General features: G+C 41.3%; 1 protein-coding gene across 9 annotated transcripts in view; it reads right to left on the bottom strand.

Annotated features, from left to right (window-relative positions):
* Positions 1-15159, bottom strand: part of LOC110835025 (uncharacterized) — an 88234-nt gene that overhangs the window by 48682 nt on the left and 24393 nt on the right. For 3 of the 9 annotated variants that reach the window (XM_022074833.2, XM_022074835.2, XM_022074837.2), the window contains exon 1: positions 3931-4928. The exons of 3 other annotated variants lie outside the window; for them this stretch is intronic. In XM_022074833.2, the coding sequence (XP_021930525.1) occupies positions 3931-4054 (124 nt within the window). In that variant the 5' untranslated portion in view covers positions 4055-4928. Of the gene's footprint in view, positions 1-3930; positions 4929-13730; positions 13944-15159 lie in introns of those variants that run through there. 3 more of the 9 variants (XM_022074839.2, XM_022074838.2, XM_022074832.2) reach the window with 2 other exon arrangements.

The raw sequence follows: 15159 nt of genomic DNA on the forward strand, positions 1-15159 counted from the left end.
ATAATATCTAAGGGAGTCAGGATGCCCTTAAAGATGACGACGAACCCCCCACCGCAAATACCTTTTTAACAAAAACGCATACGATCGTAAACAAACTTTTTCGTACCACCATGCCGATCACTAGGCATGTAACAGATTAAGCGATTATTTGTTCTCTAGCTTCATGTTCCATATTCTTGCTAGAAGAGCACAAGATGACGCTGATCTTAATAATTTATCACTTTCTTGCGGAGTACGCAGAGAAAAAGCAAGGGAGTATTTGGAAGCGTCAGATACAGAAGGGGAGAAAATATTAAAATGGACATTACGAGCGATAGGGTGCACAGATGTGTACTGTTGGGATAATTTACATCAGAATAGCACGGTGCAACCCTCAAAAATATATCTTTTGTGAAAGCGTTCCTGAACCTTCGGGTTCCAAACAAGCGGGGAAGGAATTTCACCAGCAGAAACCTGCCTAGTGCTCGAGAAAGACAGAAGGGCGGAGGCAACAACGTGTGACGATACGATTACGAGAGATGTGTTCTCTCGATAGTTCAAGCCACCTATCTGCAGTTTTCCACAAAAATATATAAACAATATTTATTTTAGCATGTTCAGCACAGGAGGGCCAAAATCGTGTTGATCGGAAACAGCTATTTCTTTCGCAGAATATTTTATACCACTATCTGAATAAAAAAAACTTCCTTTTAAGTGTCCTACGTTGCTTTCGAACAACGGGCATGATTAACTTTGTACTATCGCTGTTTAAAAAATACATTTATAAGGTTTATTTCTGTTAAACATAGAAGCTGCACACTTTAAATGACTGCCCGCTCCACAAACAAAACCAAAACAGCCATCGTTACACAAAGACATATGCATTCCTGGTTAAAGTACGTTTTAAATCGTTACGATATCGACAGTGAGAGTAACAAGGCCGTAAATCAACAGTAATTACACGTGACACTCTAAGCAACACTAAAAAGTGTTGAACGATACGCTGACCAGTAAATAACGACATTGAGGATGTGGAAAGATGTGGCCATAATCAATTAATTCTGAGACACTCTTCTGGCATTTGTCTCCAACGATGATCGCGAGAGTAGCAGGGCTGCCACTATCAGCAAAGAGAATGCTCAGGAAATGACGTTATGAGCAAAGTATTTGCAGCAGCAATGCTCTAGGAGGGCGGAAGATGGATGAAAGCATACCAGCATCCCACTTTCGCCTGTCAAGGACATATAAATAAGGTAATCAAAATGCAGATGGCTGTCTTCTGCGTTGTTGAGCCATGATTCCCTGACGATGGAGGCATCAAGTCCCTCTGAAATGTCGGTAAACTTTTATCATACCACGCGGCACAACAACCCCAAGACAGCCAACTCGCCGACGTGAAAACCTCAGAACTTACAAAGTGACTGCACAAGCCTACAACAACCTCAGAACAGCTGTAAAATATTTCAATGGACACGAAAGATGCATTTAAATTGCCAATCCCAATTACATGATTTAAAGTCAAAACCATTTCTTCGATAACTGGATTGGCCATGACCGCCGATGCTTTTAGAACAGGCACGACACGAAAATTAAAACCGCCATCTTTAGCGCCAACTCCTGAAAGGCTAGTGAGTGACAGAACCACGTCGTTCGCTACCTTTAACAAACCAATCAATAGATAAAATCGGAGCCAACGAACCACATCACAAACCCCGTTGACAGGGATGCCTGCAGGCAAATCAGTTCGGTAGCCCTCAGGCTAATATTTCGAAGCGGGTAAGTTACGGCTTGGGCGTGGAGTAAGGGAGAGAGGGTTAAGAGTGGGGCACAAAAATCGATACTTGCAGATGCACCAGTTAGGAATCTAGGCTAGGTGTACAATCCGTGGCACAAACATAGGCATATTAGCGGGATGTAGGCCAGAATGCACAAAATCAGTCACATTTTTCGAATGGGCATTTACAGTAACTCTTCTTCCACTTTATGTCATCAATGGAACTTGGACTTCGGAACATGAGAACCAACACAAATCTGCAAAACATACTCATTCCAAACTGAGCCTTTCTGATACAAAACTATCGGTTTTATCACAAAAATAAACAGAACAGCCAACTCCATGGTGAAGGGTCCTGAGAAGTTAAAGAGTCGCTCAGATGGTCACGAAATTACCAACTTTTATGGAATACAAAGGTTAATTACCGTGTTCACAACCTCCTATTAGACCTTACCCTGACGCCAAAGATTTTAATATCATTCTGCCATCTACGTCAAGAAATCCCTTCCCTTCAGACTTTGGACAAAAATTTTCTACATTTCTATCACACACGAGAACGATTACGACAGATACCTAGAATAAGAATGACAAGTCTATGAATCATAATTGTGGGAAATTTTGATTATAATATGTATAACAAGTGACAGCGTCTTTCATAGTGCCACTTGCCAAAACAGCTATTTGTAGGTTATACATATGCCGTTATCATAACCAAGATTATTTTCAACTCCACTAACAGACTTACTGCCGCACTTGACAACTTTTGGTGGAGTCTTAGAAAGCTGATACAGTAATAGGATAATAGAATTAGAACCATCTTAGGGAACAGGTTGTGGTAATTTGAACCGTTTCACGATTGGGTCCTATGACAAGTCTTTCTTTCCTCTAACGTCACAAGATCTCTGAGATCCAATAAGTGTATCGATCTCTGTACAAAAAAATATTTTATACACAAATGCCCGATTTATTACGAATGCGTAAACAGATCAATAATTATATAAAACCTACGTCACAGCACATTTAGGCCTATCTTTAGATCTACGCGCGTGTACAAGTAGTTGCACAACGTGACGATAAATAACCTAAAGCATAAGATAATTAATTAATCGCGCACCTTTTCTATACCGTAATCAATTCTACTTTTCGTACAAGCTCGAAGTTCAAGACTTACATACGAGTAAGTGACGCTAATAAGACATTTCTTGAAGAGGCCTTAGCCATCTTTTGGAATGCCACCAGTCAATCGTCATTCTTGACGTAAGGAGTTCTTCAAATTTTACATATCACACCTTCTGCTCTGTTCCAGTTCACAAATGACTCATCTTAATCTATTAATCCTTTGGTAGAGCTACACAGATGAACGTCGCAAAATCCCTCTACCTACACAGGAAAATAACACACTAAAAAAGCCGACACGCATTCATGCCTAGTGTAGGATTCGACCCCACAATACCAATCACTTCACTACAAGTAATTACAGCCAAAATACTACAACCACGGAAAACTACAACGCAATGCCAACTTCGAGACTGTTTAACATTTATTACAGAATACGATTTGAATTATTACTGGGGACCAGTACGTGGGATACCACAAGGAAACCTTGTGCAGAGGGATGGTGGCAGTTGAGTATAAACCCCAACCTTCATATATAGGAGTCTCAAATAATATGTACACACACAAAGCTAATATTCCGTATTATGTGCGAACATATTTTCGGGACACCTGTATACAGCACATATACATGGGTCAATGAGAATACGCAGAACACTGAACTGTGAGACTTAACAATACGACACATGTCTAGTCAATATTGATCCATCAGCAAGCACTGGAAGGGGGAAACGGAACAACCTGCAATACCACAGGGACCGGAAGCTTGTCGCTCACTGTCGAAGGATGTCTTTTACTCAGGCGTTGCCTCACCTGCAACCATAAAGACTTGGGATCTGAAGTCTCACGTGAGACTTAGTTTGCAGATGGGCTTACACTGTCAAGCCATGTAATCGATAAAAATTTCTTTCAGACAGGTATACGTCATGCAAAACATAATTATACCAAAATGTCGTCAAATCATACATTACTCGACTGAGCTGCAATTAGGTCAGAAATGGGGAGGAGCCAATCAGTACAGGGGAGTACAAGACGTCGTAGTCCGCAGTGCAGGGGTTACTTACTGGTAGCGTTTGCTGTCGAGATGATGCGGAATTGGCCGAGGGGTGGAGGCGGATGCTGTGGCGCGCAGTGAGACATGAAACAATGCATTGTCGGCTCCTTCCTACCCCCGTAACGGGACACCATGACTCAGTTCAATATAACGCAGAGTAGAAATGGACACTGTCTAAACGTACCTACCAACACGAGAATTGTGAGAATTTAGTAAAAGTACTCGTCGCACAAGCACTCCCATGGTGTGAGGCGCATTCGACCTCCGAAACAAAATGACCACCCGTCATAAAATGCATGTTCTTTCGACTTCCTTTCACCGAATTCTAAAATTTCAACACTTGTTGAAAATATCGAACTTCCTTTGGATTAATTCTTTATAAACTTTTAAATGGTTTTTCCAACAAAATTTGATAGAATAACACAGTAGGCTACATCACACAGTCGCGAAGTGTCAAACTTCGGAAATGTGAGGCTTTGGAAGCCGGGGAGAACACAATTTTTGTACTGAAAATTAAGTTTCTATCACTCGTCATGTCAGATTATGAGTCACACGCCACACAACTAATGAAAATTTTTCTTTGGGATCAAAGTTCAACTGCTGGTGACTCAGCCGTCGGCCACGATGCAGATCTTGTAGTGACGGTTTTAGGAACACCAAATTATACACTGGCAACTTTGTTCACTTCGGATTCGGTCCATTGCACCAAAGCATGCTAGTCTTCACTTCCATGCAATTTGACTAATCAATACGTGGGTAGGGCATAGGCCTAGTTGCTAAGAAACACTCCACAAAAGCTTCACTTTCGACCTCCTTTGCTTTTAAAATTGAACAAGCCTCCTCTTTTAATCACAACCTACAACAGCACATATCCCAGCGAACACACAAACTCACAGATTCTAACAGATCAAAAAACATACTATCCAAGTCCATGCAAAAAAGATATCTGATGGAACTGCTGCAATGGGATGACCATTCCACGTGACGCCATGACACTACACTGAGCGCTTGCTTTGCTCCCCCTCTACCCACACCCCTCTCGCCCTTCAAGCAGACAAGGTTCGTCATGTACGCACGCGTGCATTCTGGACGGCACAGAGATCTCGCTAAAGAGAAACGGAATAACAAAGACATAACCTCAACTGTGGAAAGAAAAATTCCCTCTGCTAGCGAAGGTGGGGGGGGGGGGGAGGAGGAGAGACCTGTCAGTTTCATAATCTTAACCAATGCGTGTTCCGATCTCATATTATTTGTGGAGCTCAAGGACACATTGTCCTCGTCGCCTACGCACACACGATTTCCGTCTACAGACTGCAGCCTCCTTGCAAATTTAACCGGCAGAGTTGCTGTGTTAAACATAAGGAATGGCACATGAACATTATGGTACTTTTCAAAAACTGAAGCCACACTGCGAAACGGTTAGCAATGGAAAGCGAAGCAAACACCCAACGACGGACCAGAAAGGGGAATAAATTCCACTAAATCGCATTCGATCTCACTTAAAATTACACCTGAAAAATGTGAGTGGGTGGGTGGGTGAGTCTGCGTTCTTCATAAAAGGAAGCCATTGACCTCTATCACGCAGTGAAGTCTGCGCCCATACATTGCGTTGCCTGATGGCAGGAAGACAAAGACCAGATGCAGATTGCGCACGCATCTACGCAGCGCAGCCTCGACCCATGTGCGAATTCAAGGTAGCCTAAAAATGAGTTACTGAGTTTCAACAACAAATTCTTCGACCGAAGTTCTCGGGTTCAACCCTCTTTGAAATGTACGGGACACAAAAAGAAAAACATTAATCCAAGAAGAACAGATAAAGGCGAAATGATCGAAATGCCAACTAGCTGCTGAATTAAATTTAAAGTTTTGCATAATTACTGAATGACCATGGAATACAAAAACCACAAACTGTAATTTCTCTTTAACGTAAACGTAGCAGTGGCGTCACCAGTCCCTGAGATGCAAGAATGGAAATACGTGCATGAGCCAAACCCCTTCACGTTGCTGTAATTTAATTTTATGCAACGAACTGAATGCGACAGATCTGTAGTTGTTCAAATTTCAACAGACACATCCTGGTACAATTAACATCTTCTGTACAATGGTCGACAATTACATCTTTTGTTAACACCAGACAGGGTATGTCGTTCAAGTTTTGCCTAAAAAACCTCTTCAATGCGTATTCGGGATCAGAACAGCCGATGTAGGCCTAATGTAAACAGAACCATCGGACACAAACACAACTCAAATGCCAGAATCGATCCTGTGCAATGGTCACCTGAAGGAAAATGCCTCCCACCCCAAAAGAAAACCTATGCCACTTTTCAGGGTACTACAGATCTCCAACTCTTGTATCTCACCCTTTGAATCCCTAAAAGTCATTTTAATGGCAGTCTACCTCTTTCGGGAGTTTACAAAAGACATCCAATAACGGCTTCACGCTGTTGAAGGTATTCATATCGAATGGAGCAGCAACCTTAAATATAATATAATAGATCAACTTCATTTCTGCCTAAACTGTACTGTAGTATCACTTTACCCTAAAAGTTCCAAATATTTCCATAATGCCTGAAACAATAAAATCTACAATAATATGAAAATGTCTTCCGACAGCTTTCCCCCCTTCTCTTTAAAGACAAGCCTGTACCGGGGTGTCACGTTAATTATTCTGGCTGGCCACGAATCAGATAACCGGGATTGCGTTTATATCATCGACATCACATGCAGGCCAGCCAAGAGGCTCACCAACTACGTGGGTACCCTGGATTCCATCAACTGCGGAAATTCGCCAATCGCCCCCATGTAAAAAAAAGCAAGGATTACGAATTCGCTTACGTACAAAGCTTTCCTACACGTCTTCATCGTGCGGCGCTTAATTAAAATCAAGTATAACACATTTTACCACGGAAACAAATACGCATCAGTCTACAAAATTCGATATATTTTACGCTAATAACTACAGCATTTTCGTTTTTGGCATTCGCCTAACGCTGCACCCCATATCTAGACAAGCTTAATCGGGGGAGGGGGGGGTCATCACTGTAATTTATATGTAATCGATCTACTGATAAAATATTCTGCATTCGTCAGACAGTGGACAAAAATAGACCCACAAGGACACAGCACACGAGCTACTTATAGATTCCAAGAAAGTCCATGATTAATTTAGGACAGAAGTACTCTACAACGTTCTCATTGAATAATTCGGTACAAACATAAAGCTAGTCAAACTACTAAGCTCCATACAGGTAATATATTTGCCCAATGCAATTCCTATTCAGAATGGTACAGAACAAAGAGATGCTCTTTTATCACCACTGCTTTTCAACTTTCCTTGAGAATTCCACTAGAAAGAGTTTAATGAGTGCTTCGCACCAACCTCTGAGCTACACTGATTTTAATTTAACGGGCAAAAACATATAACAAAACCCTTAACATCTATTATTTGCTAGTAAGAAAAATCGAAAAGAGGAAAATATAATATACAGGTACATAATAAAGCCTTCGAAAATGTGGCAAACTTAAAAACTTCAAATCATACAAACTTATAAGTCAAAATTGCAACGGCGAATTAAATTCGGGGAATGTTTGCTACAGTGAAGTCCAGAATCTCCTACCTTCTGATAAAAAAGGCAAAAGATTACCAACGACTGAGAATTTCAACAAACACTTATTCTCGCGTATTATGGTGGTGGAGGTAAATTTCCTTGCATTTTAGATACAGTTTCACGCTCTGGTCGGTTTTATCCTCATCTACAAATCCTTCGGTAGCACGGGGCATGAAACTGGACAGCCACTGACCACAGGAGAGATGAGAAGAAAAGTATTTTTGTTCATGCCGAGAATCAAATCCCAGTCTCCCACTTTATAACCCTTCAATATGACTGGGCTAGAAGTTTACTAACGTTTCAGAAGTGGTCGCAGCCTCTATCATAAGGGCAATAAGTAAACATCAAGTTCATTCATCACCCTCAAATGAATGTGATAATTTCATCCGAGAGTTATGGAGTCTACTATCCAAGACTGTTTTGGGGCAACCCACTGTACTGCTAGGCGTCTCCTCCGTCAGAAAATATGACCACCAGCCATGTTCCGTGGTTCCATTAGGTACCTGTTGTCCTAATGTTTCCGAAGAATTTTCATCATTCGATGTTAACAAGTAAATGCAGTATAATCGGCGCAGTAGTTTTTGGCTGGTGGAATTTTCAAGGGGAAGACTAGGAGCGAGTCACTTGTGCAATAGTATAATACTGGCTGCGCCGAGGAGCTTATCGGACTGAATGCCCAAACAAAAGAAATACACTGACCGTTTCACCTCAGGTACACAGAGTAAGCCCAGGCCCGTCCGCCAGCTTCTCCACCGGCCAAAAACTACTGCGCCGACTATACTAGTGGACTTTGTACGTGTTATTGTGCTGGTCAGAGCCTGGTGCCTGCTAGTGTAAACTCCCTTTACAGACAGAGTTTCTCCGAAGACCAATCCCCAGTGATTGTAAATACCTTGTTTGCACAAATACCGTATAACGGTTCAGAACAAATACGAACAATAGGTCGCTAGTCACCTAGAAATCCAGCGTTTCACAATCGTCCAAAGATTGCCTTATTGTAACCGGCCGGACTTGTTTTGACGTCCTTACGCTGACACTGCTTTCATTATTCTTATATCAAATTCGTTTATGATTCCGTAATGGAGTTCTATGAATTAAAGCTGCAGGGGCGAAATCCCTTCGAACAAAGAGGTGATTGTAATGAGTAAGAGCCTAGGTGGGGAGACGTGTGTGGTCTCTCGAAGTAGTGAGACCAATGGGGCAGTAGTAGAGAGTATCTTCAAGGAAAAAGATCAAAAACTTTTATGTGTATTTTGAAAGAAACTATATAATAAAGGTACACTTAGAGTTCGAGGCAGTTGTTACTTCTTTGACATTCGATTCCTGTGAGCGACCCTGAGTATCCTGAGTTTTAGCCGAAGCTTACACTACCCTCTGATGATGGAGACATCAAGCACCCCCTGAAACGATGGTAAACTTCTACCAGACCACACGGAGTAACAACCCCGATGACAAGTCGTCTTCATACCCCCCCCCCCCCCGTGTAAACTGAAACCTCAATCAATAAAAAGTGATTGGTCTTTTTGGAAACATCACTGAGTGCCAAGCAATCTGCCGATACAATGTCAAATTAGAAAATAAGTTAACTATTGTCATTAAAATCAACATATGGGCTTGCTATATATTTATAACACCAGTCTCGGAAGAGAACGGCAGTGTTTCCTGCATCAAACATTTTTAAACAAGAAAAGCACGCGAAAACAGTTCAGGGGGTTGTATTTATGGAACGATCATGCAAGGTCATAGGACTACTTCAACTGTGTCAAATGATGCAGCGACAACGCTGTTTAGCCAGCTATACCACCCTCAGAACATAAATTCCCCGGGCACTTATACACGTATTGCAGCTAAAAATATCTGCTCAACCCCGCCTGAAGGGTAGACTTCACTTGGGACACTGGCTGGTCTCAGTCGGTATGCCTTACTGGGAGGGGCATGCTAAACAGTCGACAATCGCAGACCTGGGGGGGGGGGGGGATTCAGCAGTGAGCAAAAACGAATATAATATTCGCACAAAAGTAACAAATAAAAAAGTTTTTTTCACCACGAATTTTCCTTCCGTAATTACAGACAAAAGTCGGGGTGAAGCGAAGCACGTTCCCTAACACTCGGTTCGGTCTTCATAAATTACTGTTCTAAGTCCCGTCTTAAGTCCATCCTTATGTATGCTCAAGTACACCAAGAGGTTTATTCCCTTTAGGTATTACCAGCAAAACGCATGAATTTCTTGTTCCCACAAACAAAATATGCCGAAAAGCATATTAGGTAAATTTACCTACAGTACATTCAAAAAACGTACTGTAGGTCAATTTACCTATTACGCTGTTCTAACCTTTCTCCCTTCACCACACGAGGTGAAGGGTGATACTAAATTTGGGTAGCTCAGAAGTGAAGTGGACCAAGTCCAAACATAATTTTAATTACAAGCACACGGATGTAGCAAAACTTCACTTTTATTCACAGGCTTAACGAACCAAATTCTGACAACAAAAATACGACTGCCACCATCTCGTTTAACTAGATTTAAAGAATAGGATTTAACTTTAGATCCGATCTTCCTGCAACATGTTACAGTCGACTTGATCCACTGTAGTTCTGAGATACCCATTTGTGGTGTGTACTTTCTAGCTATAACCGAAAACAGTCCTCTCCCACAGTGGTGAATAACAATAAATCACTGTCCCGACAGAGAACCGAAGCCCGGTCGCCAAGCTAGTAACTCACTCCATTGCGAAAGATTTATTGTTCTAAACTAAGAACGTTCAACTGCGCCCCGCGAATTCATGGACACCTTATGCCGTTATATACCTCACGCCTTTAAAGAGTTCGTAATAAATCGGATAACTAACCGGTAACATGGCACACGCCTATGTTTTCAAAAGTAAAACCTTTCCTCAAGTTCCTAGTGACCTATTTTTCTTGCAGAAATGACTGGTCCAGTGACCGACCAATTTCCTTCCAAAGACGGTTCACCGGAACTGACTCCCTGTCCCTCACTCATTGCACATTTCTACTTTATATGCGTGATTTCAACATAATTGGTGTCTGCAGTGGTTCGTCCAGCAGAATAGCTGTATTGCTGATAATATTCCGAGTCAAGTGTTTAGCTGCCAATCTGTGAAGCACTGACAACAGTCTTTGTCACAATCTACAGTACACAATTCTGAGAATGCTTATCTTTTTCCTTATATGGTTTTTTGCGATTTATTCTTGTAATTTCAGGCAACTCGCAGCAAAACACCCTAACGGAAAGAAGCCACGATACACTTCCTTGCGAACTAAAACAGCTTTTCCGATAAGTATTCTGACGTCCACTATACCTCCCCTCAGACGTACCACTGAGGAATGATCCTGGGTCCAGACAGATCCAGTATTCTTCTTGAGTATGGATGATATTCTCCGACATTCCTAATAAAAGACGTTAATTTTGAATGGTTAGGAAACAATCCCACAGTTTTGGCTTAATACCTTCTGCAGATATCGTTAATGAAAGCGGTGGACACCTCCTCTGCGCCGGTTACGTTTTTGCAGGAATGGCCAGCAACGTTCGTGTTATAATACGGAAAATACTTCACAGTACATAACCTATACGGACAGAAGGCACTGCCATGGCAATCTGAAACCCAGCATTTATTGAGACCATGAACGCGAAGACTGTAAGACCAGCAGTAAACAAATATCAAAACACGTAAGAGCAAATATTCTAGCAAATTCGCACAAATCTGTCACGGGTTAAATGCCGGACTATCCGATGTATAATATTAAAGTTTGGATATCTTCAAATTTCACCAACACTCCTCCCGTAGGGCATCTTGCACTGGGGAAAACACATTATATATGTCAATGAAATATAACATCTGTAATAAATCTTACCAACGCTCTTAACTGTTGTCACTAAGGGCAAACCTTTGGCGCATGAGCGACGTTACGACGGCTCGTAAAGTGTCTTGACCACGCCTTACTGCAAACATTATCTAAGGCTTCAGTGCTTTGCAGTCGGGTCCACAGAAAAATGCGTTCTTAATTTCTGGTAGAATCGCTATCAATTTCTTAGAATTCTGACGTCACTCACACGCCACGTTGTTTGCTGATAACAAAGTCTTCTCCTCTTACACCAAAAAGCCATGCGAAAGTAAGAGGGCTGTGTCGCCGATGCTTCAAACAAACCGCCTCCACAATCGGGGCTGAAGTGGGAAATATTGTGTAAATAGATGGTTCATACAGAGACAAGAGATGGATTCTCTCTCTCTCCTGCCTCAATATTCTTCCTGGTGCCCCAAAATGGGCGCATTCCTCCACCCACCACTGCTCCATTCTCCATCCAACCACACATCTCAAATTCCAAAACGCCACCTGCTTACACGACACTGACTTCAGCCCTGATGATGGAGGCAGTATGTTCCTCTGAAAGGTCAGCAACACAGCCCACAAGCTCCCAAGCGCAGGACCAACACTAATAATAAGCCATCATAAATGGTTAAAATCAATTATTACACCAGTAATATGGGCGCGTAGGTCAATGTTTCAGAAACAAGCAACGGGTTCCGTACTAACCTACGTTCAGACCCTGTTAAATCAACTTTCGCTCGACTGTTTCCACATTCCAACCATAACGAATAAGTTTCACGAGTCTCAAAGGCACCAAACTGTATACTGTAATAGCTTGGGCTTGCCTCGTATGCTTGTTCTAAGACGTATGACTTCAGAAAAATAACCTATCCACAATCACCCGAGTACGGAATAAAATGTGGTTAGTCACACCATCCATCCGATGTTATCGGTTAAGTTCATACGTCAACATCAACGTGGGGCATAGATAAGTATAAATAATGTGCAGTAATATAAAACGAAGGTAAAATAACACGGGTTTTATAGACATTAATGATTTTAATACAAGAGAAAGAGCTTCCCATACAATACGAGCTAAATCCTCGTCTCAAGCGAAGATGAATCTATGTACGCTACCTGCACATCACTCACAAAGCATATTTATGGGTTACAATTCGTTAGAATACAGAGCAACTTATCCCCAAATATCATTAAATACATTTACAACGGCAATTATGTGTTCTATTGGATGCAGAATCACTCAACCATGGCCTACAATGTTTAAATACTTCTACACAACGCTTCACGTTTTTCGTAATTACGCAAAGAAAGTAATAATCAATTGTTACATTATTCTATAAAAACTGGCATTTTAAATACTATTTAAAATTTTCCAGTAATTCTATGCTGCAAATTTTCTAATTATTAAATTCTTTAAACGACACGTACTTCAGAGGGTTAAAGATCTAACACAGACATCTGACATTACCGATACAAGACTGTTCTGAATACTTCACTGAAGAACTTCAACATCTGAAGATACTTAAAAAATGATTAAAAGCCAATAACATACGTATAATAGAAACGAGACGGCTCTCTGCAAGTCATACTTCGTAGAATTTACAATCCATGTGTAATTTCAACTGTCCAGCCACTACCACAGCAGGAAATAGCATACAAACCATCGAGTTTACTGTTTACGTGAGCTAATCTTTTACGCCCGCTTGTAGCAAGTGGCTGAACAACCTTGGCCATCATGTTGCGTTATTTCGTTAACACAAACCGACTGGACGTGCACTTGTTCCATTTCTTGCTTCTGACAAACTGCAGTAAGAGTTTAATTAAGACGGGGACACTGCAAAAATGCACAAAATTCTTTCCTTCAAAGAAAAGCCCATTTCATCTATCAGTGACATGATTCCTATGCAAATCAATGTCATTACCCACTCAGTCCTCACTTTTAGTAAACAAATATTCTTACATAAAACGCAACTCCCTAAGCACTTTCTTTAAATTACATACGTGTGTAAAGATGAAAATGGTGTTGAGACACTTTTTACCAAGACATCAATAAGCCTTGACAATTTTCCTTTGGGCGTCATCAATTCTCTAAACATGAAAGCAATGAACAACGTCGAAGGAAAACGTATCATGGTAAAACTCTACCACAGACAAACATTTATAACCACATCCCCTTAAAAACAGAAACCAAAAATATATTCCAGTAAAAAAATGTAGTAACATGTAAATCAAATGAACAAAGATGAAGTCGCATATAACATGCCAACCAGGTTTAGTTCCCCTCTGTTCACACCCAACTTCAAAGTTCAAGACGAGTCATACACATACTTGGTGCAGGCAGTGAAAATCTCACCTCCTTGGTAAGTGTACATCTGCCCTGAGTCCTCCATCACCAGCGGGAAGGGGACACCGACAATACGTAACGTGGTCCTCCGTTGATTTCAAAGCTGACTACTACAGAGTTCCATCTTGAAGTCTCAGCACTCACTGTCTTCCACCACACAAATGTAAACAATTCACAATCACATGAAAGCCTGGTCGAAGATCGGTGACGAACGCTGCAATTCTGAAGAATGCATGCTATTAGCACAACGTTTAATAGGAGCAGAAGCTGTCGAAATTCGAACGGATCTTTTGAAATGTCAGTGTAATAAAAACTGAAAACGGAGTTAGTAATTACAAACGCACACCTCTAAAATGGCTGAATCTAATCTGGGTAAAAAGCTTCAGTTACAATGGCAGCTGTCAACGACTCTTACTATTTTAAACTCTGCTTTCGAGAGTACGAAATACCAAAACCAAGAACACATAAGACTAGTACCATACGAAGGTCACTTTGAGCGCTTTACAAAAAAATTTACACAACCCTTTCATTCAACCGGCTTATCTTATCAACCTCTCAAAACTCCGAAGATAACTTCGGTCGAAAACAGTAAAAAATCAGGGCATAGAAATTCTGCTGGCCTTTTTAACAACCCGAACAAGTCAAAAATTCATCACACGTAGACACCAAATCTACTTAATTTTAGTCTAGACTGTCCGTGACGTCACTAGGAATGTGACGCCAAATGCGTCACATGACGATTGACGGATTTCCTTGCCAGACACGTTCGAACTCATTTGATTGTGAAACGGTGCTTAGTCTCACACTTATCGCGTCTCTGATCAATACCAACGCAACTCGGACCAATTTATTTCCTTAGCATGACAAATCAGAAAAATCTCATTCACTCGGCCACTTGTTAGCAAACGGCTCGCTATCCAAAGTTGAGGTGTAAACTATTATCAATGCAGCACGCATCACGTTTCACTTAAATTTCTGCATTGCTAAGACAATGGTAGTTGCGCACTGAGCGGCTTGTGGAAGAAACCTTCGATAAAATACTACTTCCGCCACGACGCTTTGGAACAGAGCCAGAAAAAGACTTGTTTCATTGGCCATAATGCTCATTTCTTGCTACTACTATTCAGTTCTGGAACAAGAATGCTGGATAATTGGCGAGCCAAGCACACTGAACTACCAAAACGAGAGACGAAAGAGCTCATATTTTTTAAATGATGGATAATTTTAACATTGCGACAGAATTTGCATACAGTCATCGGGTTACAAATTTTGCAACAGAATCGAACAACAAATGCATCCATCCCCAACTGTTGCTTGCTTGGCGTACGTCCACGTTCAGCCACGTGACGAGGCCACGCAATGAATACGGATAACAGACACTGCATGCACATCGTTGATCGGAAATGGTTTGCAAGTGAAATACCAAGATGTTTTTAAT

Source organism: Zootermopsis nevadensis, unplaced genomic scaffold, assembly GCF_977971745.1.
Source record: "Zootermopsis nevadensis isolate Lab colony 2312 unplaced genomic scaffold, Znev_1.0 Znev_ptg000061l, whole genome shotgun sequence".
Classification (NCBI taxonomy): Eukaryota; Metazoa; Arthropoda; class Insecta; order Blattodea; family Termopsidae; genus Zootermopsis; species Zootermopsis nevadensis.